This window comes from Patella vulgata, chromosome 1, assembly GCF_932274485.2.
Source record: "Patella vulgata chromosome 1, xgPatVulg1.2, whole genome shotgun sequence".
Taxonomy (NCBI): domain Eukaryota; kingdom Metazoa; phylum Mollusca; class Gastropoda; family Patellidae; genus Patella; species Patella vulgata.
The window spans coordinates 73,972,693-74,000,389 of record NC_065879.2 but is presented as its reverse complement, the minus strand read 5'-3'; the positions used below and the strand labels follow the sequence as shown (position 1 = coordinate 74,000,389).

The following is a 27,697-nucleotide window of genomic DNA, read 5'->3' as shown; positions in this document are numbered from 1 at the left end:
TTTCAATTACTAAATATAATGAAACATGATATTACCTCCAAGATGATGGGTATGCAGTTTCTAATAATTTAATAAGAAAACTGTAGCTAAGAACACTGGGTAATTCTTTGGTATGGTATGCACGGAAGGCAAGGGGAACACAACCGATCAAAAAAGAGAAACAAATGCCAATCCAAATATAGTCAGAACTTTCTGGAAGGTTGTCGACTTTATCAATAATGGCCCAACCGATATCTAATGCTGTCAGGTCAACTTTTTTACACTCATTGCCTTCCCATATAACACAGCTCACTGAAATGAAATATGAACCACATAAAACAACTGTCATGTTTTAACAAACTAATATAATCTTTAAGAAGATTATTACTCCCAAAAATATAAGTTTGATAATCTCTGATGTAAGAGAATACAAATTCACAAGATTCTATATCTGGAATCCTAGGATCTTCGGTAATGTCATTTATGATTACTTGATATGATCAGGGCTAGAAATTCGTCATTTTTTGCGAGAATCTAAGAGGATTCTCATATATGCAATCTGCGCGAATCCTCCGGTAGCCAGTTGAACCTAATGGCTTGGAGAGAACCAGCCAAATGTGCAGCAAATCTGGTGCCATATGGTTTCGGAAATTGCAGTACAATGATATTCAACTTTGATCCAAGTGCATTAAGCAACATCCACTCAGTTGGTGAGTTCTTGAAATGTTGGTAAATTTCAATATTAAATTCTAAAATATCCTTGAATGTCTGTTTTATCGAATCGCCGCCTGACAATTCAAGTCTATGTGCAAAGCAATGAATTGCAACAACCCAATGAGCGATTTTTTTTAAAATTGGACAGTCAATCCCTTTTTTGCTCCAAATTCACACTTGCCCCATCAGCCCCAGCTCCAATGCACTGCTTGCTGTTCGTGTTGTTAATCTTTTCAATAAGTCGATGAACAGGTATATCAACTGTTTTCTGGCCTTCATCGCTGTCGACATTACCCCCAGTTAACTGACAAAGAGCATACAAAAGTCCATGGAAAAGGTGATCGGAGGTCACTCTTCCATAATCCTTCATAGATATGAAGTCGAACAATGATTTTTGGGGTCGTAATTCAGGAGCAGTACGAATATATAATAGTTCACCTTCATATGTCAATTTGTTTTTACTGACAGAGGAGCCGTCAATTAGCCAAGAATAAAATTCCCCGTTTAATATATGTTCTTTTATCTCGTCAACCATTATTTGGGCTATGGTATGGTTGAATACCTTACATGCTCTTGGATTATTGAAACTGGAGCTAACCTGGCAACCTTTTTCTGCATTTAACCCAACAATGTCTGGGAAGTCTGTGTATGGTTTTTCCTTCCATCCAATAAACAAACTACATCTCATCAATGGGAGAAGGGCGTTTTTATGAACGTTCTTGTGCAGTTCCGAATGCTGAAGTAAGTGTTCTTCGACGTTTACATGATGGCTCTCCGGTTTCCATTTCTCAGCAGTTTATATGGCCTGCAGATGACATATGTCTTTCTAAATTCGGCTTCAGTATGTAACTTGTGCCGTTTTCACCGTAGCTCTTCACATCTTGCACCAATTTACCTTTGTAAGAAGCCTCTATTCGTTTATAGTGCTTTCGGCACACCTTGCACACGGCTTGAATTACGCGTTTATTTTCGGAGTCAAACGTAAATTCATAGTTTTCATTTAGTTCCTTGCTCCATTTCATAACAACTTCTTTGGATACAGCTTTTATTTTGCTTCCAGAAGCCATGTCATTGTCCGAAAAAGTTTGATAAATACATTATGTCCGCACAAAAGAAAGTGAAAAAAAAAACACGTGGCCGACCTTGACAGTGACAGAATAGAATTGGAATGACCCTATTTAACCCCTGTGGAACTAACGGAATCAAATCGCCACTCGAAAGAATGAAATCATGGAACCCAAAGCTATTTCGTTTCAAGGTTGGTCTACTAAAGCAGTTTCTTTTAAATATTATTTAAGAGGGGTTAAAATAAATAAAGTTTCATCGTAACTGCATAAATACTCAACTTCTAAAAGAAGTCGCCGTGTCGTGATCGGGGAATTTTCCATACAATTCATGACATAAAAAAGACAACGGCCAGCCAGAAACTCGTCAAAATTATAAGTTAAAACAAAAACACAATAAATATTTTATTTTATTACACATGTAGTATTCTATAAAGTAAGTCATACAAATTTGATCCAAAATTCACCGACTGACATTCGAAAGTCGGACTCGACAATTCTTCGAGATTTTTTTTTTTTTTTTTACAAAAGTTTTATGCGAATCCTTGCGCGAATCAGATTCGGAGATTCGCGTGAATTTCTAGCCCTGATTATCAAACTTATCAAACTACGGTACCGATACTATTGATCTGTCTTGATTTGAAAATGTTTTCGACACAGTTATGTTTTAGAATGTTGTCTTCAGATTAGAAATATGTGGAGTTTTGAAATAATACTTAAGGCTGACAGTTTGTCCATTTAGTCATAAATAAAACATTTACCTTTATCTGGAGGGGCATGGCTGACTCCAATGTTTGATGCTGTAGGCTGAATAAAGAAGAAAAGGGTATTTAAAGATTTATTCCTTCAAGAATAATTCGGTCAATCCACAAAACTTATTTTCTAATCTTAAATTTAAGTGTGAGATTTCTCGTGACACAAATTACATAAAGTTATTTAATACAAACAGTAATTTAAATCTCAGCATGTACTATCGTTGGATATATCTCATACCAGAGAGCTCATCCACTCCTTGTATTATTATTCAAAATGTGCTGGTCTTGAAATATTGTGCATTCCTCAATGGTTGAAAATAATTTCCAATCAGTTATTAGCCTCTCAACCGTTAAGGAAATGTATCTGGCAAGTTTAGAAATAAGTAATTAACATCATTAAGAGCTGCATGTTTTCAAATCTACCCCTTTCAAAATGAATTGTTATATGCTGTACAGCTTTTTCCTTTACAAATTACACACATACTTGTAAGGCCAAAGTAAGAAATACCTGTGTATACGGTTACCTGACCAACCCTATATTTTAAGAGCTTACCTCTTTTCCTCTCATTTCCCAGCCTTTATGACAAATAACAATATTGACATTCCGTTATTATTTTCAAGAACCCTACTCTGTAATTAAGCTAGAAATGCTAGGAAATACATAATATAAGCCCAAGTAACTGTCAACACAGGCATTTTTTTAAAATATCATTTTAAACATTATTAACATGGTTATATGTTTCCAAAAGTATACCGGGTATACAATAAGAAGTATTATAAAAACTAGGTTCTGTTTATCAAACCAGAAAATATACACTGCTGCATTACTTACTTGCTGTTTTATGAATTCCAAAATTAAATTTTTGCTCAAATGAATAAAAGTACAATAAAATAATTATAATTTTAAAGTTGCTATTTTTTTTTAGTACAAGCTTACTCTGCATTCATTATTCAACTTGACTATAAATTATAATATCAACTCTTCCTAAAATAATAAAATATCGGCCAATGTGATGTGTTTTAATAACTTTCATGTTGGTCATGCATTCACCAATCTGGTTTACTTAATGACCAATTACTCTCATAAGTTTATTCGATGGAATGACAAACATAAATTTTGATCGCACTGGTGAAAACCTTTTGTCAAAAAACAGTCTGTCAGAAGTTTTATAACAATGACAATATGGGGAAGTTAACGCCTACATCAAATTTATATACATCTACTTACAGGTTGTAGTAGGTTTATAACATTCAAACTTGAAGATGTCCAACCCTGATGTAAATCAACTATTTCTTGTTGATTGATTGATTCACCATCACTAAGTTCGTTAGCTGAATCACAACTAGTTGAATACGAAGACGATGTAGTTAAATCTGATTGTATTCTATCTTCCCATTCTTCTGTACTGATTGCAACCTGAATAATAACAGCTAGAATTGTAAGTCATTTATCGTTAGAAACTATCAATAATTAAGCTAGAGAGAAATGGGGCTCAATGTCCACTCGACACAAACTAGGTCATTTCGGGACTAACATATGGTTTAATTTTATTTAATTAATTCACTTGTGCATAGGGGTCTTCAGCAGTGGGAGGAAACAGGAGAAAATCACAAGGTTGGTAGGCGACCCTACTCCTTGTCATGTACAAGGGGGGAGTCGAAATCATGCCACTTGACTCAATGACAAACCTTATGATAAAATGCGCATGTGTTAACCATTTGGCCACCCATATGAGTGTGGACAATGTGATGAAAATACATTGTGTACGTGGACATGTGCTGGTCCTTGAATATATTATTCGATTGACTTTTTTTTAACTTTTGAAAACTAGCAGAGCTTATAGCTGTTGTTGTGTTTTACCACCACTCGAAATCAAACAGCTAAATAATTAAACTGTTCTTTAACAACATATTGAATATATAATAAAATACTGTGGACATACTGTTTTCAGTGAGTGTACATGTTTTATTACTTGAAAATATTTCCGGATTATTTTGTATGTGTCCTCATAAGATATTGAGATATGTCCCTTTTATATTACGAAACCTATGATGTCAATTGCAAACAGACACTACCAAAACAACTGAGCAGGAAACATTTTACTTACTGTATCTTTATTTGAATGACAATTTTTGCCTGAAAAACAGGTGTGCATGGGCTTGTATTATTCTGTCAAATGAGATATCTTTAATGTTTATCAAGATTGGTTGAGTTTGTTTGGCAAAAATCTCTCACTTACCCGATTGCCATCTTCTGGAGTAGACTGTGAAGGATCATTTTCCAATGAATTTACTCCTCTACGACTTAAACTGTGTTCACTGAAAAAAGTCAATTTAGAAGGCACAACTCTCGATCGTGCAATTTCACTAAGATCTGTACTTCTTGCTGTGCTTAACCTCCTTTTCCTTCTCCAATTAGCTTCAACTTGTGCCACTACTTCCTCATCGATGCATTCACAATCAGAAACCTCCCCTAAGTCTTCTGTCTGAAGTGATGTAAATCTTTTTCTCACCTGCGTAGATTGTCCGCCGCTTATGAGGAAATTATGTTTCCTGCTCAAATCATCATATTTGCTGTTTGATGGACAACACTCTTCATTTATTCGTGATTCAAACCCAGACATTTGATTGGATTCCTCGTAATGTGTAATGTTTGGACAATCGTCCTCAGAGTCAGTTTCCACTAAATTTACTTCATCCGAGACTTGTTCAATGTCTGACAAACTTTCATGATTTTCACACAGTGATTCATATGCGTGTGTACCAACATGATGCAAAACTTTGTGACACTTTTCACCACAACACTGCAAACACCCCAAACAAGGCTTAGACACTAAAGAAGTTAAATCGAAGTTGTTGCTTGAAGCCTCGTAATTATTTTGTAACTGATTAATTTCGTTGAGATTTTTACTGAGCTTACTCTTGGGTTTTTCATCAAATGAAACATTTGATTTACGATTGGGACATGATTCAATGGTCACTGCTGTGTCCACATTCTCCAAATCAGATCGACTAGCAGTTGTTGAGTGTTTAGTGATCGCACTATCTATACTCTTTCGCCTAATGGAACTTTTACCCTCATTTCCCTGAGATAAATCCCTATCACAACCAGCCTGAGGGTTATCTCCCCTTAAAGATAATTCTGGGGAGTTAACCACTATAGATTGAGTATTGGTGCCATTCTGAGACAGATTTGAGGAAAGCGTTAGTGAGCTACTTTCTTTGGTTAAGGCACTGTTATCTATTGTTTCCCGTACAACTGACGATGAGTTGGTTACAAGTTCATTAACTGTCGGTGGTATGCCTGATTCTTTTGCCCTTCGTTTGGCTTTTGATATGTTTCTGAAAATAAAATAATGAAAAATTAATGGCAGGAAAATGATTCAATCAATATAATGAAATGAACAAACAAGATACTGGATACTTTCCTTCCATCTTTGAGAAAAAAATGAAAGGACAAGAACAGCATGAGGACAATTGTGTCAGAACCTGTGAACATTTATTGACATTTATAAAGCTAATCTAACTAAATTATACTTTGGTCATTCGAGGATTTTGTATATCCTGCAAATTACAATTTTGTGAAAGTTGAACTATAAATGTAATATCAGTCCAAAAATGGTTCAATTCTGTTCAGTATTTACAAAAATACATTTGTTGTAGCATTCTCTGCAGACGATATATTATCAATACTGCGTTTTTTCATTTTTATGGTTCAATTTTTCATACCACGGTCAGGTTGGTGCCTTTTGTCCAGATCTGGTCCAAATCAATCAGTGACTCATGTGAAATGTCAATCATTAAGGAGAATTGAAATTCGATTTTTTCCTCCTCAATCCACTATAAGAACAAAAGATGAGTTCAGTATCATGAGATAACTATTAGTTTCAACCATAGACAGAAGGTCAGTCTACAGGAACCAGAGAAAGTGTTTTACTATAATAAAAGTACCTGAGTTTGATGTCTCTAACAGGAGGTTTATGTGAGTAATGTGATAAAACTGTCTGTGAGTGGATTAAACCCAATATAAATGTAATGATGATTGGAAAAAATACTTCTGACACTGTTAACTCCTGCAAAATAATATAAACATGGTTGTCTGGCAATAAAACATACACCAATGACTTGTAACAATTTAAAAAAGATCAGATAATAACCTATTTATCGAATATCATTGAAAATTAACAGGGTCCTTCCTTAATTTCCATAGGAAAATGGGTCAATAATTAAAGTGTATAGAGTGTTAACAATATTTCATAATAAAGGGGCATAACGCTGGAAGTAATCATCAAAAAATAGTGACGAACAATCAGATTGAAAACCCATATCATATGATATATTGACTATTGTAGCCTCTATTGGGCTAACATAAAATGAAATGTGAACAGACCAACGGGTAGACATGAGTGATGACAATATACATCCACATTAAAAAAGAGCATAGATTTATCTTAATTTTTGGACAAGTAAATCAAGCAAGATCTTGTAAAGTAACAAACAAGGAACATAAAATCAACTTACATCCTGTACAATGGCTTCTCCGCTGTTTCCATAGTAAATAAATAGAGTGAAAACTTGGGAACAGTACAGGAGGAACAACATGGCGAAAAAATAGGCTGATGTTTGTTGTATCCACCTAAAATAAAACACACCAAGGTAGTTCAATTTCACAATGATTGGTCCTTAAAATTGATGTATTCTTATTAATTTATAAAGCCCCATATTACTGAAAAACAACACTTCAAAATCCAATTTCAAATTTCAGGAAACTATTTTGACTTTCATAAACACATTGATCCTTTAAGAGGTAAGAATACTATTTCACACAAATGATTTCAGCAAAATAAAATTTTACAAACTGTCTTCTCAGGATCTGTCAATTTACTTTCTAATATTATCCCTGTATGTGCAATTAAAAAGTAAACAGCATTGCAGAATATCTTACCATCTGTAACAGAATGGAAGAAGAAAAACTCGTATTATAGCTTTTCTGGTGATATACGTCCATGGTGCTTGTGGCTTGGTTTTAGAAAATGTAGAACCTGAGTGAACAACAACAAAAATGGTCATTAAAGATGGAAAGGTAAGGATAGTGCAAGGTAAAGTTATGTACTAGTCAGGAAATATCCTCTTCAAGTGGAAAGAAATGGTGGGAAAAGGAAATAATGAACAATGAACAGGAAATTGTCTAAAACTATAATTTTATAAATTTACTACTATTTCAATACGTGTACATTGAGTTCTTAATGGAAACACATTTTACATTGATAATAGAGCGAGTCATCCATAACATACTACGACTTATTAATTTCCAAGAAATCTGAAATAAATAACACAATGAAGTAAATAAGTAAATAATATCCAATGATCTAACTCTCATTTTAAAAAAAGGCGTAAAATTTAAGTACAACAGACTTCGCATATAATGGACACTTCAGGACCGGAAGAAATCGTCCGTTATAAATGGTGTCCGTTATACAAAAAATCTGCCATCGACCCTGAATTCGAGACCAGAAGGTAATTATCATATTGAAATAACAACATTTATCATATGCAGAATGTACAGAACATACATGTATTTACATAAAAGTCATGTTTCCCATAAAATCAGTATGGATATTTTCTGGGAAAAGTATTCCGGTCACCGATAATAAAATCTGTAATATCATCATTTTGTTCTGCTTATTCGAGAGTCCGTTATAAAAATGGACTTTTACATTGATCTGTCGATTAGGGACCGATGAAAATCGTCCGTTATAAACGATTGTCCGTTATACAGTGTCCGCTATAAAAGACTTTGAAAATAAGAAATTTCTATTACAAAAATCGGAACCAAACTGTTGTGTCCGTTATAAGTGTTGTCCGTTGTATGCGGAGTCTACTGTATTTGAGAAAAAAAATTCAATTTCTGGCTAGTACTTTCATCGTGTTGAAATGATTCGTCAGGCCATTTTATAAATTTTACTTATATTCCCTATATATACATTTACATATTATTATGATTCCAAGATAGGGTTTTATTGATCATGTACCTAACTGACTTACAACTCCAACATTAATTGTTCAAGGCCTAGATGACGGAAAGTGCTACTAAAATATACTTGCCTCTAATTAAATCAACATCAATAAACTCAGTTTTAACACGAACACTCTTTCTAGGTGCATGGTGAACGTTAGCTGGTGCCTGAATAGGAAATTAAAAATATAACAATGAATACATGGGTAGAGAATGTATCCAAACAATCAAACTTAAAATAGGCTTATATTTATATAGAGAGAGAGAGATATGGGGTTTAGCGTCCACTCAACACAAACTAGTTCATTTCGAGACTAACATATGGTTCAATTTTATTTCAATAATTTGAAACAAGTAGAACAGGGAGAAAACCCATGAGGCTGGACAGGCGACCTTACTCCTTGTCAAAGACAACTGGGGAATCGAAACCATGCCAGTTGACTCAATGACAGGCCTTATGATACAATGCGCACGCACTAACCATTCGGCCATCCAACCCCCCAGCTTATATATAACTTTATAAAAAAAGTGCATAAGAAAAAAAAAGATCCCCTTGTTTCTATAGAAGAGCTAATAGTAATTGTTAATTGCCAATGTTCATCTTGACGTGCCTAATATAATCGGTTCATCAATACAGCCTGATCAACATCATATCTCAGAAAGGTTGGTATATACATCTATATCAGACATTCATGTACTCTTTTGAAAAGTCAGATTCTTGTATTAAAGATACATTCCCGCGTACAAACTTTGTGATTTGATGATATATTTGGACTAAAAACATATTCAAAGTAACCAATCTATCAAAAATTTGCTTGAATTCCCCCATATAGCTATAAGTAAGCTGTTGTTAGATGCAATGTCTGTCAGCTCAGCTTCATTGTGGGAGGGTTCATTTTTCAGAATGTATTTATCATTTACTTACTGTCCATTTACCATACATACATATTGAGGCCTAAGTAAATTCTTTATTATTTCTGTCAACTTCTTTTTCCGCCGTTTATTTGCAGAGTCTTTTGTACGTTGACACCCCTCAATCAGTCAATGTTCCCAAAACCGCCTAACCATTTGATCAAGAAATAACAAGTTGGCACACAACAAGCTGGCAGATAACAGTCGGGTTGCCAGTTAATAATACCATGACAATTTTGCCCAGTGCTTGCCCCTTTGGCTTTTTTCGGGTAATCCAGTATTTTTCTAGTAAGATTGGGTGTCTATACTTTCCATATATACCAAATTGGACATACTTTTATTGGAAAGAACCACCCGATAAATACTTTTCTGGGAAAGTATCTTTAAGAGGGTTTTGAGTTATTGGTTATTTTAGTTTGTTCAAATTAGGGACTCACCCTCTGTAGTTTCCGTTCTACTGACTGTTCCCATAACTGTTTATCATATGAACCAATCTGTAAAATAATTTAATATATGCATTTAATCACAACATAATAAAACCGAAAAGAACTGAGACCAAAAAACCTTTAAATGCAATACCCAACATATATATGTAATATAAATGGGGATTGATGCCATAGTTGTCTATCGTAATTTAATAATAATAATAATTATATAGCGCCAACAATTCAACTCATGCGCTTTACATAGTACAACTAATATAAAATTACAACAATCACAACACATTCATCCATAAAAAAGACATAAACAAAAAACAGAGAACATTATATTTAGTACACATGGTAAAAGTCTGACACAAGCACAACTAGAACCGTATTTAATCAGTTGTATATTTGATTAAAAATTGCAATCGATCTATCACCAGAGTAGATTTTTGAAAAGGGCTTAATTAAGAGGTTGTCTGATTATGATTTTTGGTTTCGTTTGATATTGAATTCCATAAATTCGGAGCACCAATTGTGAATGATCTATCACCAGAGTTGATTTTTGAAAAGGGCTTAATTAAGAGATTGTCTGGTTGTGATCTAAGGGTTCTGTAAGGTTTATTTTGGTGTTGAGAAGGTCTCAAGGTATTGAGGTGAAGAATCGTCATTTAGAGCAGAATATGTTGACGGACTGGAAGCCAATGGAGATCCTTCAGAATTGGTGCCATGTATTCATTTGGTTTAGTCTTGGTTATGATCCGGGCTGCTTTACTTTGAAGTTTCTGAAGTTGTTTAATTTTATTTTCAAGTAGATTGTACAAAAGTGAATTACAGTAGTTGAGTCTTGATGTAACTATAGTGTTTACCAGCATTTTAGTTGTGTCACTATCAATGAAAGATCTAATTTTTTCAATATTAAAAATCTGAAAATTAAAACTTTTACACATGGCCGCAATTTCTCTATTCAGTTCATGTCCAGATTAGAGTCAAAATAAACACCAAGAATTTTTACATAATCTGTTGAGTGTAATAGAGATATTGCCAGTTTGATAGTTTTCTGTTTAAGATTTAAGTAGTTGCTGCTGCTGCCGACGTTCATTATTTCTGTTTTGTCATCACTGAGTTTAAATAAATTTAATAAACAGGCCTCAATTTTGCACATCTCAGATGGTTCAGAAGAAGGCTCAAAAACTATATAAATTTGAGTGTCGTCAGCATGTAAATTGTAGTAAAGACTGTGTTTACGAGTGACAAATTTCCTAAAGATGTTGTGTATGTAGTAAATAATAAAGGACCCAGAATGGAACCCTAAGGCATGCCATACTTTAAAACTGTTTAGTTGGATGGGGAACCTTTGATAACAACTGTCTGTGTATGGTTTTCAAGGTATAACCGGAACCATGTAAGGGCTAGTCCACTTAACCAAAGTTGTTCAGCAATCTGTAATCCTAGCTGTTATAACTTTAAAAACATATTCAAACTAATTAATTTGCCATAATTTTGCTTCATTGCATACATAAGACGATGCTGTCTTTAATCGCTTACTATTTATTACAAATATCGAATCCTAATTAAATTCTCAGATTATTCACTACCCGCGTCTTTTTCCGTCATTTTTATCTCAGAAAGTGTTGTACGTCTAACTCTTCATAAAGTTTATCAACATCAAGCGCTCAATGTTCGCGTGTGACCTTTGACATCACGCGTGCATAAATTCCTAATCGTCGGGCTGTTGATTAGGGGAACTTTTACATTTTTGTCCTGTATACGAGTGTTTTTCGGGGAATCTTACTGTGAAAAGATTGGCTTCTGATATCCAATATTTAAGACAAATTAAAAATTTTAAAATTGGCACACAAAATGTGTGCCAGACTGCTTTCGAGCACCATTTGTAATGAAGCGACTCGAAGAACGAGGCTAAACAAATCCCACACAAGAATACTACCATTGTAGATAGGAATAACCAGACACCAGTAAAAACAGAAACAGCTGAATATAAAGCAGTTTATATACATTCACTAAATGCCACTTAAAGATTATATACATTCATATTACATTATTATATGTGTTGGGACACATTTGTGTCCAGTTCTAGGTGCCAAAAAATACATGCAGCGATTTAGCTCCTGTGTTTTTTGGACTGTAGTGTATGACAGCCATTCTGATAGTCCATTTTGATAAAATAAAGTTTGAAAAACTTGCACTATTTGTTAATACTGTATATTATATCTTCATATATATGCCACCATGTACAGTGCAAGTATATACTCTTCAAAAAAACTAGGGGATATTCAGAAACAATAGAAAACTGCAGAAATGCACTGCTGTTTTTATTAGAGGTAACCAGTGTATGTTAATAACAGGCCAATTGCCTACACATGAACATAAACAGTTCATATGGGCGGCTTATCTGACGGCCCCATTTCACTCGCAATGATATACACTGTCAAATCCAGAGTAAATCTGGGCTCATCTGAGAACATTACATGTACACGCACCCATTGACGATTACCCCAATTTCTACGCTGCCTGCACCATTGACGCCTGTTTGCCATGTGCTGGTGACTTAATGTAGGCACAACATGTGATCATCGCGCTTGCAAATGAGCTGCATGTAGCCGATTTCTAATTGTTTGGGGTGTAATTTGAATTCCTGTAACTTGGTACAAGTTTACAGAAAGCTTATTGGCCGTTTGTCCTCGATTTTGCAGGACCTGTGTACAAAAGTATCGATCCTGGGCTTGTGTAGTGGCTCTAGGACGACCTGAACGAGGTCTATCATCAGCATTGTGTGTTTGTTGGTACCGGTTCCACAGTCTGCTGATCACAGACTGTGACACATTAAGCATGTTGGCTACTGCTCGCTGTGTAGAACCCATTTGAAGCCTGCCAATAGCAAGTAGACGTTCATCACGTTGAGGACGTCTCATTGCAAATTAAACGTAACACACTAAAGCAAAGATAAGCTAAACAGTAAATCTTGCGCAAGAACCGATAGGAAAGCAAACATAGATTGGATAAACCAGCACGTAGCAGTTTTCATCAACAATTGCTTGAAGTGTAAAATTTGACAATGAACCCCTCCCACGTGTATGGCGCTATTGCATGTTAGATGTCACACGTGCAGCTCAGTGGTTCTGTTGGGGCGATAAGTTCTTCATCTGTGTACATACTCTCAAAGTATGCCAAGTGTCCATGACTATTTATCATATCACAACCTGCATAGGTATTTGAATTTCAATATCCCTTACTTTTTTGAAGAGTATATAACTTTAAAATTTAGAACATTAAAAATGAAATGAAATGGGTTTAACATCCTACTTTTCTGCACTGACTGGGCTAATGCAGACAGACAAGATTAGACCATGGATTAATTATAATTGCTGCAACTTTCCCTACCTAACTACTGGCAAATACATGGGTTTGGCTTTGAACCTACAACTATCAGCTGGCATTTAATATCATGCAACATCCACAAATAGAGAGATAGAACTCTTAACTTGCATGACAAATATAGCATCAAGAATCTCATTGATAAATATTTAATCAGGACTGAAAATAAAATGGTAACCAGCGGTTGCCATGCAAGATACATCCACATTTTGCAAGAAATAGATAGACAACAAGAACAAGCTCCCAAAAAAAATGTGATTTTTCATACAATCAGGGGCCATAATCAGGAAGTTATGGTCTGAAATGCGCAAATATGGAAAGGCACTGAGATAGTTGCATCAAAATCAGACACAAATTGTAACCTCTAGAGGGTCCACAGCCTTCGTATTACACTATTCGCTTACAAGGAGCGGCAAATTTGTCGGACAGTTTCATTTTGATTTTCCCAAAATTCGAACTCAACCTTCAATATGGTGTAACGATGATATATTTAAACAGTTTTTAAAATCAGATAAAAATTGTGACCTTTACAGGATCCACAAGCTAAAAATGTGATTTTTTTGTACAATCCTGGGCCATAATCCATGAAGTTATGGTCCAATACATGCCAATATCAGATGAAAATTGTGACCTGTAGAGTGTCCACATACAAATTGTGGACGGGCAGACGTCTGGACGGACAGGGCGCCAACAATATACATCCACATGAAAATGTGGGCGTATAAAAATGTTATCTAAATGTTGACTAATTAGTTGTATTTACATGTACATCATGAATGGTGGCTGATGTATGTAAAATTAATTATAATATATAGCTACAGTTTATATGAAAGACTGACAGAAAATCAATGTTATTATTACATACATTTGCAGTCAATGATAACATAGTAACAAGCCATCAGAGAGATACATCTGTATTAAATAACAAGATTGAACTACACAATTGTAGGGGTTTAATCCTTTGTTAGTCGTCAACATAACACATTGCATTGGCAGGGGTGGTTAGACAGTACATGTACCATACCGATGGGTGATATCTTCTTTTTTAGATACGCATTTTGGGAACATATATAAGTTACGAAAAGCAATAATAATTTCAGCTATTGCGGTACCATATGATACTGTATCTGGGAAAGTATACAGGGAGTTAAAAGTCTTTAACTCAATATTATCCAAAGTCTTCAACATTGAAAACACGAATTATTTGTCAATTTAAATCAACATTGATGTTGTGACCGTACAGGGAAAAGACAGGCTTCTGATATCCAATATTTAAGTCTTCAACAATGAAAACACGATTTATTTGTCAATTTAAATAAACATTGATGTTGTGATCTTACAGGGAAAAGATGGGCTTCTGATATCCAATTTCAAACAAAATAAACATTTTATATAATGCGTTTCAGCGCCATTTGTAACAAGGGACTCGAAGAATGAGGCTGGACATATTCCACCAGTCATGTCAAACAGTGACTCTATATTCTTGTCTAGAGAGCATGAGACTTCTGGCGTATTTCATCGAACATAACTGATTTGAAATTAGAATCAAAACGCAAACAATTGAATGTAAATCAGTTTATATACATTCATATTACATTATTATATGCGTTGCAACCTATTTGTGTCAATTTCTCCTGTCCCAAATATTAGCGATTTAGCTCCTTTAACACTGCAATATTTTTCGAAGGCGATATTAGTGACAATAATGTCACTATTTTTTTGACATGATATATAGATTAATAGAAGGATATATACAAAATATCAAAACATCGCCCATCCATAATGTACCACATACTCATTTACTCTTTCTTGTTAATATTACATTTTAACAGATGTGCAATGAAATTGATGCCACTGTGATAGGGTACATGAACAGTTAAAGAACATCTTGATGTAACTTAGCCTGTTTAAAAACATTTTTTTTAGTACTTTTTTATTGCTTCTAAGAAGAAATTATGGTCACATGATATAGACTACCTTACATGAATGTTACTCTCCTTATTTCCTGATAACTATAACACTTCATTTTCTTGTCACATTTATTTACAGTCTACAGGGTACATGCCTCAATACTTATTTTGTTAATGTTTGATGTAATTCATAAATAATGTGACTGGGGATTGGTATACCTGGCTTAATAGTAGTGTTTTTATTTGCTTTATTTTTTACTTCAGTTATATGTACCTGATTACCTCCACATACTGTGTGTGTGACCTTAGTTGAAATGTATATCAAACTTGTAAGACAGATTCTATACTGAGAATTGTCAATGACAAATCTGTTTCTATCTTATTAAAGTCATTGTAACATTGAACAGATTTATGTAATCTACATTTGTATAGTGTATTAAAGAGACATTAGGCTTATTTTTATTTGAAGTGATTAACTAACTGACTCTCTAAAGATATTTCTATATAAATATAAATTCATATGGATTAAGTTATAATTATGTGCATATTATATGTACCAGTACATGTAAGTTGTAACCTTTCTCATTCAACAGAAAGTCAATATCATTTACATGTTGTAAACACAGCATCAAAATTGAAACTAAATGATATTTCATTAAAGTATTTTCCACTGTAGATGTCTTAGCGATATGCCTGAAATTTGCCGTCATTATGCAATGGTTATCCAGGCCTAAATCCTAATGGGAAATAATTTCGAATAAAATGGCTCCAGCATAAATTTGACTCATTTGTAAATTTCAAATTAGTAAAAAAAAGTATGGAAACATTAAAGGAGCTAAATCGCTAATATTTTGGACCTAGAAATTGGCACAAAATGGGTCGCAACACATATAATAATGTAATATGAATTTATATAAACTGTTTTACATTCAATCGTGTTCGTTTTACTGTGAATTGTCATCAGTTATGTTCGGCGAAATACGCCAGAAGTCTCAACCGCAAGTCAGTTTCTAGCGTCTGGTTATTCCAGTCAACACCGATATTATTTATTGTGCATGCTCTCCAAATAAGAATATGATATCACCGTTTGACATGACTTGTGGAGTATGTCTAGCCTCATTCTTTGAGCACCTTACAAATGGCGCTGCAACGCATTATGGTACACGATTCGTGTACCAATGGTAAAATGTTTATTTTGTCTTAAATATTGGATATCAGAAGCCCATCTTTTCCAGGTAAGATCACAACACCAATGCTGATTTCAATTGCAAAAAAATTTGTGTTTTCAATGTCGAAGATTTTGGATGATATTGAGTTACAGACTTAGCTACATTAATGAATGAATGAATGAAATGTGGTTTTATGGCACGTCAGCTCCATCCGGGCTATATTGCGCCAAACATATGGTGAAAATCACAAGACAGGCTAAACTATATCACAGAAAAACATTATATGCATAAATAAAAACAATATCACAGTTAATAAAATTAAAAATAAAATACAACTTTTATGCATATAAATATTAAATACAAAAATAAAATGATATATATACAATTAAAATTTATTATAAAAACCTGTCTCCTTTAAAAAGTCTAACACTTTACCATATAAACCCGTTTGGGCAAACATGTGCTGTAGTAACTGACAACGGTAAAAATTCGATCTAATATCCTTGAAATGCTTGCACTCAATCAAAATGTGCTTAACTGTCAAAGGAAGATGACAGTGTTCACATTCTGGTTGAGGCTCTCGCTTTAAAATGAAAATATGAGTTAAAAAAGTATGACCAATGCGAGAGCGACACAAAACAACTTCATCTCTCCTGTTAGTTCTATAGGAGCTTGGCCAATCTCCTAAAAGAGGCTTAATGTGATGAAGTTTATTTGTGCGTGCAAGATCCCAAGACCGTTGCCAGCGGCCATAAATGAAATTATTTATAATAAATTTAAAATCTTTATATGGCGTTAAAAATTCAGATATGGGAAGATCTAAGGCAGACTTGGCAGCCGAGTCTGCTTGATCGTTCCCTTTGATATCCATATGACTGGGGAGCCAGCAAAAGACAATGTCCTTGCTGGTACACTCGAATGATAGTAGCAGACGATAAATGCCTGCCACTAATGGGTGATCAAGCTGTTTAGCTACATTAAAATAGTTTTAAAATATTTTCATAATTCTTTATAAACTTTTTTTTTATTTCTCTATCAAAAGTAGGCTAGTTTTGCAACACCCCTTTTCAATCAATCAGAAAATATCCGGGCCACATTTACATATATATAGATGTCCTAAAATTAGTGTGAGCCGACTGACTTAATCATAAGCAGAAGTCTCAATTTATGATTTATAGAATATTTCATTTTGAATGTACATGTATATTTTCCCTTTAAATATCCTTTGCCACTAGTACAAGCCATAAATACCTGTGGTATGATTGCATCATGATCACCGCAAGTGGTTGTTACCATAAATAGCATCACAAGTTTACATACAACAGTTACATTGTGGCTATTTTTAGGACTTCATGCATGTTGATCTATTTATCAAATGATTAAAAAAAACTACTGTATCATTCAGTGCTTCTAGAAGCCCAGAATATGATTTTTCCTAAATCAATGAATCTTTCTTAAATATTTAAAAACATATCATTACATATATATGAAAATATCTCAGATTTTCCCATGCATTCATACTTCATAGATTTATATAAGTAAAGTCAGTGACCATTAAATGCGTAAAGATAACCGATTTTATCAGTAAACTTATTTAGTTCAATTATAAGCTTAAAGATATATTCCTTTGAGATTGGACATAACTTCACCATTGAGTAATTGAGAAAATATGTTTTACTGACATATCCAAAACCAGTCATCTGAATGGGGGTGGGGTGGTGGGAAATTAAAAGTAACCATACCTGCTTTTGATACCAGGCTATAGAATCATGGACTCTGTCCATTCCTCATCAAAATTCACCAGGAGCTTTCTGTACTCTATCTTTTAATTCTTTAACAAATTTTTCTATTCAAACAATTGGCATTAATTTAGCAAATTTTGAATTAACATCTCCCAAGTCTATCAATCTTTTGTTTCGAACATGTATATATCTGTAAAAAAAAAAAAAAATTGTTTTTAAGTTTTATGAAAAAAAACCAATCTAAATATTGCAGTTGCTGAAACAGGGATTTTAGCCAACCAGACTTAGTCTGCATGTCAAAAGTTTTATCCGTTTTACATTTAACCCACCAGCAGTGACAGTTATGCAGTGAGTGATATGATGTTTGCTCACTAGCCTGGAGGTCCTGGGTTTGATCTCTTTGTTGGTCAAGAAAGTTGCTCCAGTTTATCCATCCTGTTTCCCCCTGTCAGTGGTGCAGAACATGGAAAAAGTGGCTAGTCATTCTGAATAACTGAGGTCCACCTGCCACGTAAAACAACCATTGACCTTGGGAATTTGTTGAAGAGTACTTAAGCAAACTTTCCCTCATGGCACTCTGGTTGGTGTGTGTCCTTCTTCATTAGGCCAGTTGGTACAGAGAAGTAGGAATTAATCCCCACTTGAAAAAAACCCCAAAAAATACTTGAGTTTGACAGTTTCTCTTGTTGTGGTTATGATCAATTGTGCTTGATTCTTTATACGCCCACATTTTCATGTGGACATACATGTATATTGTTGTCACCCCTGTCCGTCCATGAGTCTTTTCGTTAATATTTTGTCACAATTTTTATCTGATTCTGATTAAACTTAAAAGATAGGTTTATATCCCAAAGATCTTGATTCCTTTTGATATTGGCATGTATCAGGAGGTCACAATTTTTATCTAATCTTGATGAAACTGAAAATGTATGTTTATAACCGAAAGATCTCGATTCCTTTTGATAATGATACATGTCGAATCATAACTTCTGGATTATGACCCCTGATTGTACAAAAAATCAAGTCAAAATTTTAAAAACAATCCAATATTCCAAAAACCATTGAGTTCGAATTGAGACTAAATGGCCGATCCCCTGTACACAAATGGTCACAATTTTTATTCGATTATATCCCAAAGATCTTGGTTCCTTTCAATAATAGATCAGATCATATCGGACTGTATAACTTCTTGGATTATGGCCCTGATTGTACGAAAAATCATGTTTCTAGTTTAAGAACCTTCTAGACGTCACAGTTGTTATCTGATTTTGATGAAACTTAAAATATATGTTTATATCCCAAAGATCTTGATTCCTTTCGATAGTGTAACATTCTGGCTTGCTCTCTGTCCATCTCTTGCAAAATGTGGGCATATCTTGCATGGTACTGCCTTATGTTTAATAACATTGCCTGTCAGTGTGAGAATTATCTTAACCCTAAAACCATCAAGCTTCATTAGCCCACAGCCTTGCTTCAGTGCTCGAGCATGATTATATAGTTGCATTTGATTAGAGCTTACACATGTCAGTAAGGGATCTGATATGACAAGGAAGTAAACAATCAAATATTGTGTGTATAAAAACAGTTATAATGATTCCATGCAATAGAGTGTTTAAAAACATCATGAAATACATGTAAGGAATATACAGAATATATAAATATGTACATGTAGCTCTATTACTGCTCTAATTTCATAATTTGGAAACAAAAAGTTAAACATTATTACCGTACCATAGATCTATAGATAATAAATATTTCCACGAGTCAAATTATTCTCCAAAATGAATTTGGCCTAATTGGCCTAATATTTATCAAAACTATTCTTGACAATTATTTGTAAGTACTTCCTGAATTACATATACAGTACTATTTATTAATGAAACCATGTCACCCATCACTATGATTCAATGAAACAATGTATCTATTTTAAATTCTATAATCATTTACAATCTAGGAAATAATCACTGGAGTACATCTTCAAAAAGCGCATTTTATGTATGAGGGCCCATAAACGCTAATGTCAGTTTCTCATTTACAGAAAATCACATGTGCAACTTCTGGGTGGTATATATTTATAAGTATACTGTAAAGTATTCTAGCAGCAATTTATAAGAGATACGAAATGAAATGAAGTTTAACATTCTAGTTTCCTGCACAAAAGGGAACAAATTTTTTGAGACAATTTGAATTAGATGATATGCCTATATCATCATCACATTGGAAATTTTGGCCTTCTTTCTCTGTTGACAGCTATATGGTACGTGTACTTGTAGTTTGGTGGGTAAGATGCTGGTTCACTAGCTGGGACGTCCCAGGTGCAATCCCAGCAACGGTCGAGATTTTTCAATGTTCAGTTGGAATTCTACAAAATTTCCCTCATGTAGCACACTGCATGGTGTATGCCCATCTTCATTGGCCTAGACGGTTCAGAAAGTAGGATGTTAAACCCATTTCATTTCTATGTCTGTTGCAAAGTGGATTGTTATGCTTTATTATTTTACTAGAATCGCAGTGGAAGATCCACCTCTTTGTAACTTTTTAGTTTTTAATTACATACACTATTGTGAAATCGAATACCAAGCTTACATATCAAGTGTAATATTGGTATTTAGTGTAGCAACGACTTTGAGGATATTTATAAATAATTTCAATGAAAATAACCTTGACACTAAAATCATCAAATATACAAACATAATACTACTTAGCAATAAAATATAAAATGACAGTATCATGTCTCTCTTGAATATATATTTCCCCCCCCTAGGTTTATTTAATTAAATTTTCATTTTGGCATTTGTTGTGAGCATTTACTAATTTTAGATTTGTGGTTTACATTACAATTGTTAAATGAAATATCTTAAAGCTGTAGGGATATAAAATGTTATTGAACATCCAAAATGAACATGACATTAATAAATTTTCATTTAACACGTTAAAAACTGAAATCATTGTCTAAAAAATGTTGCTGCACATTTGCCATCCATGCAAAATCTGGACTATTCAATACTTATAGCCCTTGCATTGTCTGTTTAACACCTGGATGCATAATAAAATGATAATGAAGTCAGTACAATTACAGCTACAATGACAGCCCTGGCTTTATAATATGTCCCTTTGCTGTCTTTGTCCTAAATTTTAAAAGGGTAAGATTTCCCATTCATTCGTTTGGACTGACCTTTACAATACATGGTATCCACATTAGCTTTTTTATATGTTCCTTTTAGTTAAAAGTACTTTTACTCTTCAATCATTAGTACATAACACACATAAGCACTGGGTGTGACAGAATAAACCAGAAACTTAAGGTTATATTCATGTAGAGGGAAATAACAACATCTAGAATAAATATTTGAGGTGAACTCAGTTGTGACCTAACTATATGTACTTGTGTTTTCATTGTAATCGTTCATTCAAATTCTTGTCAAATCATCCTACAAACTTTTTTGTAGTCATTTGGTTTAGATACCAATCGTAGGTTTTATTCACTATAATTTATGCATGCGTCATATTCGGTTTCGTCATTGAGAGTATTTGATTAAATCTACAATTCTAAAGGGCCATTTATCTGAGCGCGAACATTACAGTAAATGCATTTGATTACTTAACTGCTATTTCAGTGAAGATGTTTATTCTGATGGCGAACACGACAGAATTTTTGTTTGCACAGAAAACCGCAGAGATTGCCTCCAGTCAGAGCAAATTTTTGGGAACAGTTTGCACGAACGATTTTCATTAGCCAATTCAAGTGCTAGGTCAAAAGTCATACATGTGACGTACATGTATCTGATCCAGAACAAATTTTTGGGAACAGTATGCATGAACGATTTTCATTAGCCAATCAGAGTGCAAAGTCGAAAGTCATATATCTGATGGTTATTGTTTGACCTTTTCCTTTAAAGGTACCACACGGACAAAATACTTACCTCAGACAGATGGAAAGTGTTTCTCCATAAGTTTGAGTCCTCTTTCGGAATGTTGTCTTCTGTCAGTCCAAGGACGTAGTCATATTGGCGCTCTGTCATCCTAAAACACTGCCCAAACTTGTATGGGTGAAACTAAAATTCCTGAACTAGGTGATGATATTCACCATACATACTGCATCTCTGGATGATTTCGTGTACTGATACACATCTGTGTGTTCTTCGTTTTCTTCTCTTGAGAAGAAAGTACAAAGCTAACATATCGTCGTCCCTGTCTGGTGATGTGTAACCGGACATGGTCAAATCATAAATCATAGACTTTCTTTTGACAGCAAATCTTTGTGTAAGACACTGTATTTGTATCCCAAATTTGATCTCTTAATTTAAAGGAGCTAAACCTCTAGATCAATATTATCCATATTTGAAATTGCAAATTGAAATTGCTTTTTAGACACATTTTCGTGAAGGCTTCATCAATGCCCCATACGCCCTTTAAAGAGGCGTTAGAACTTTGGAGATCTTCATTGGTGTTTAAAAAATAATGTTCGATTTTCCATGGTTTACTGGACTACATAGGCCAACAGTTTCATGAGACTGCATTCAAAACTTGTGACAGATTTGTCAATCCATCGCTGAGATAGAGACATTTAAGATTCTGTACAGCCTACCTTGGTCTTCAGAAGTTCAGGGATCAATCAATTTAGCAAAGTCTAAAATTGTTTTGAATACATTATTAATTTTTTTTCTCTTCTTGATAAAAATGCCTAAAAGTTAATACATGTGTACTACTGTAGTTGACTTATCAAAAAGTCTTTGAATTACTTTAGAATATACCATAATATATACGGTACCTGTTGTTACTTCCAAATATTTCCGAATAGGCACTTAAAATTTACATTCCCTCATGCAATTAACTATAAATTAAAAGCCATATACACATGTACATGTACACTGTCTTCAATCTCCTGTCTAGCTAATTAATAGCCTTCCTATAAAATTGTACCAATAAAAATGAATGTCTGACTGTTTATTTTCATTGGAGCTTATGAATCACCCATGGGTACTGTTCCTTATTAGTAGTCGTCTACATGTGTCCTATGCAGTGCACCATGGTACAGAAGAGAGTGCAATGATTTTTATAGAAGTTAACCAAATATAAAATACATGTACATGTATAACAAATTAAACTGAATTACAATAAGCAGAGTTTCATAAGACAATGCCATAAAAGCTTACATGTGAAGCTCATCTTAATTCTTATCAACTCTTGAGGCATAATGATTATAAAAGCTGTGCTGTAGATTTAATTGTTTTTCTGCAGTAGAGGAATTGTTTCATAAAAGTGTAATACATAGTGTTCAAAGCTCTTAAAATTCCATTCACTTCTTGAGAATGAATTTTATGTACAAACATCATAAAAAATTGTCATTCTAACAAAAACCTGGTTGAAATTGTTTGACAGCTCCATAAAACAATATAACCAGCGGTTGTCTTACAACACAATGTCACCTAGTTATTCTGCTTGCTCACAAAACTAACGCTGTGATGAAATTTGCAATGCTGTTCTGAATTATTGTGAGGCATCCAACACAAGTTATTACACAAGCTATTACATGAATCCTAACTTAACACTTAAAATTTACAAAAATTTATTGATGCCTCGTCTTTTAACAAAATATAATTTAAACAGCTCGTATGTGGGAACTTGAACCGTATTGTACTGTACATGAATGATTATTCATACTCATGGGTGCTTTTGGGGAAAAATTTTGAGTGGCCATAGAAAAAGAATATACCATAATATATACGGTACCTGTTGTTACTTCCAAATATTTCCGAATAGGCACTTAAAATTTACATTCCCTCATGCAATTAACTATAAATTAAAAGCCATATACACATGTACATGTACACTGTCTTCAATCTCCTGTCTAGCTAATTAATAGCCTTCCTATAAAATTGTACCAATAAAAATGAATGTCTGACTGTTTATTTTCATTGGAGCTTATGAATCACCCATGGGTACTGTTCCTTATTAGTAGTCGTCTACATGTGTCCTATGCAGTGCACCATGGTACAGAAGAGAGTGCAATGATTTTTATAGAAGTTAACCAAATATAAAATACATGTACATGTATAACAAATTAAACTGAATTACAATAAGCAGAGTTTCATAAAACAATGCCATAAAAGCTTACATGTGAAGCTCATCTTAATTCTTATCAACTCTTGAGGCATAATGATTATAAAAGCTGTGCTGTAGATTTAATTGTTTTTCTGCAGTAGAGGAATTGTTTCATAAAAGTGTAATACATAGTGTTCAAAGCTCTTAAAATTCCATTCACTTCTTGAGAATGAATTTTATGTACAAACATCATAAAAAATTGTCATTCTAACAAAAACCTGGTTGAAATTGTTTGACAGCTCCATAAAACAATATAACCAGCGGTTGTCTTACAACACAATGTCACCTAGTTATTCTGCTTGCTCACAAAACTAACACTGTGATGAAATTTGCAATGCTGTTCTGAATTATTGTGAGGCATCCAACATAAGTTATTACACAAGCTATTACATGAATCCTAACTTAACACTTAAAATTTACAAAAATTTATTGATGCCTCGTCTTTTAACAAGATAGCCCACACTTTGCAAGAGATGGATAGAGAATAAGCCTTTTTTAAACTGAATAATAATTGTGACCTCTAGAGCGACGATAATTCAGGAAGTTATGATCCGATATCCGTTATCGAAAGGAAATAAGATCTTTGGGTTATAAACATGCATTTCAAGTTTCATCAAAATCAGACGAAAATTGTGATCTCTAGAGTGTCCACAAGCTAAAAAGGTGATTTTTCATACAATCAGGGGCCATAATCCATGAAGTTTCGATCCGATACATGCCAATATCGAAAGGAACCAAGATCTACTGCAGATAAACCTATATTTCAAGTTTCGTCAAAATCGCATAAGAATTGTGACCTGTAGAGTGTCCACAAACAAATTGTGGACGGACTACGGACAGAGGCAACAACAATATACGTCAACATGAAAATGTGTGCATATAAAATTAACGGCTTTTCATACCACAGTATTGTATTGTTATTAAGCCTAACAATATATGTACATGCAGATATTGACTTGTAATAGTTAATAAAATGTTGTCTTCTATTTAAAAAATAAAAAAATCAATATTTTCTATTTTAATAAATAATGATCTCTTCCATCACAGCTTTATTCTTTATGTTTAAACATCAATTTTCTATGCATTTCATTTTCTTTACGTTATAGTGTCATTCAATTTTTTTAAGGACATTACTAGAAACCATAGGAACATGTATTTATGAAATTTAATTTTTCAATTACTTATATGTAGGCTTCCTGGCATCAACACATATATATGCCCATCCTCATCAGCATTCTGTTTATAAGGTTTCACGAACAAAGGCTTTATCTTACAAAAATTATTAAGGGTTAAAGTATATGGTAGGCTGCTCGACACAAAATAGATCATTTCGGGACTTACATGGTTCAATTTTATTTCAAAAATTCACTTGTACATGTAAGTGACCAGGAGTAGGGTCGCCTGTCCAACCTTGTGGGTTTTCTCTAGGTCCTCCGGTTTCCTCCCACTGCAAAAGACCACTATGCGCAAGCGAATCATTGAAATAAATTGAACCATATGTTAGTCCCGAAATTACACAGCAGTTTGTGGCGGGTGGACTTTAAACCCCATTTCTCTCTCTCTGTCTCCCTTAAGTTTATTCTACAAATTTATAACGTGAGTAACAAATATCATAATATGTAACATGAGTAAAGCACATAACCTGTAGCCTATATTAAAGATACATTATGGGACAAGTTGGCAGTTATCACTATAATAGTTAAAAACTAGATAATGTAAAGGCAATTTGCTAAAAGTTTCATTCAAATTGATTCACTATGAACCGAGAACTAAGCAGTTGAAATTTCCGGCTGGCCTTGATCATCATTACTAAAGTCAGTACGATAAACAGCATAGTCTTGATTATCCATTTAATCGTTAAATCCAGGGCCCTTATTCACGAAAACTTAAACTAAGATACAATTGAAATTTTAAGAAATACTGCAATTCGATTGGCTGACCAGTAAAATCAATTTGCATATATCCAATGAAGTTGCAGTATTTCTTAAAATTTCGGTTGTAACTTAGTTTAAGTTTTCGTGAATAAGGGTCCTGAAGGAAAGTTATGCAGTAAATCGGCTCATAATCCTCTAACGATCACAGGCTACCGATGCCATCTCGAGTTGATTATGGTCTGGATAAGTTAATTATTTAAATGTCTAATTAATAATTTAGATAACATTTCAGGCCCAAAGAAAGACCTGCAATAGACAGATAGCTCTTGCATAATATATGTTTAAGTAATAATGAATTTTTTATAATCTGTTTTCATTTCAATTATTTATTAGTATCATTCAAGGAATTTATTTAATATTTTTACAAATGACGTATTCATAATATGTAAATATTTTACAATTCAACTTTTTCAAATCAGTAAAATCTGTTGACAGGTTTTGGGGGTTTTTTTTAAGGCTTATGATAATAATAATAATGCTTTACCTGTGTTCTTTTATAGTATATAACATCTTTTTCTATGGCCACTCAAAATTTTTCCCCAAAAGCACCCATGAGTATGAATAATCATTCATGTACAGTACAATACGGTTCAAGTTCCCACATACGAGCTGTTTAAATTATATTTTGTTAAAAGACGAGGCATCAATAAATTTTTGTAAATTTTAAGTGTTAAGTTAGGATTCATGTAATAGCTTGTGTAATAACTTGTGTTGGATGCCTCACAATAATTCAGAACAGCATTGCAAATTTCATCACAGCGTTAGTTTTGTGAGCAAGCAGAATAACTAGGTGACATTGTGTTGTAAGACAATCTGATGTTGAATGGAAACGGCGCAAAAATGTAGCCTACGTTGTTTTTATTTTTTCGATTCCGATTCTTTTCATACAAAAATATTTGATCTAGCTATAATAATCATATTATTGTAAAATCCACAATGATGGCTCGTCAGATCTCTACGTCTACAACTGGATCTATAATTGGTTTACACTCGCCTGTCAAACAATGCCAGCTGAGTGCAGGGGGAAAAAAAAGAAACCCCTTTCTTATTTCGTAGTTAGCTAGAATTAACATAAAAATAGATTATATTACATAATAATGCGATATATTCAAAGCCTCCATTCAATACTCACCTAGGGGTTGTAAACTAAATTTGAATTTTCCTTTTTTCTTTATAAATTAATTCACAACGAACTGAGTTGTCCAATGCAATGTTTTTATTTAGTACGTCAGAACTGACCCTACCTTTCGTATTCTTCAAATCTAGAGAGTGCGCACCACATGATAGACTTGTACTTCAGGTCTCCTTCATTAAGGTCAGAGAGAGAGAGAGAGAGAGAGAGAGAGGGGGGGGAGAGAGAGAGATGGGGTTTAATGTCCACTCGACACAAACTAGGCCATTTCGGGACTAACAAATGGTTCAATTTATTTAGATCATTCGCTTGCACGTATGGATCTGTACACAGCAGTGGGAGGAAACCGGGGGACCCGGAGAAAACCACTGGCGATGCTATCACGTACAACCGAGGAATTGAAACCACGCTAGTTGACTCAATGACCTTATATGATACAGCGCGCAC

General features: G+C 33.9%; 1 protein-coding gene across 1 annotated transcript in view; it reads right to left on the bottom strand.

The window, feature by feature from the left end:
* LOC126811800 (protein PHTF1) overlaps positions 1-27,353 on the bottom strand; it is a 29,204-nt gene extending 1,851 nt beyond the window's left edge. Inside the window, exons 1-11 of the mRNA XM_050537720.2 lie at positions 27,251-27,353; positions 18,080-18,269; positions 9,878-9,934; positions 8,618-8,696; positions 7,458-7,554; positions 7,034-7,148; positions 6,464-6,585; positions 4,753-5,854; positions 3,741-3,929; positions 2,519-2,564; positions 36-291 (exon numbers count right to left, since the gene is read on the bottom strand). Coding sequence (XP_050393677.1) covers positions 36-291; positions 2,519-2,564; positions 3,741-3,929; positions 4,753-5,854; positions 6,464-6,585; positions 7,034-7,148; positions 7,458-7,554; positions 8,618-8,696; positions 9,878-9,934; positions 18,080-18,121 — 2,105 coding nt within the window. The 5' untranslated portion in view covers positions 18,122-18,269; positions 27,251-27,353. The remainder of the gene's footprint in view (positions 1-35; positions 292-2,518; positions 2,565-3,740; positions 3,930-4,752; positions 5,855-6,463; positions 6,586-7,033; positions 7,149-7,457; positions 7,555-8,617; positions 8,697-9,877; positions 9,935-18,079; positions 18,270-27,250) is intronic.
* Positions 27,354-27,697: the final 344 nt, after the last annotated feature.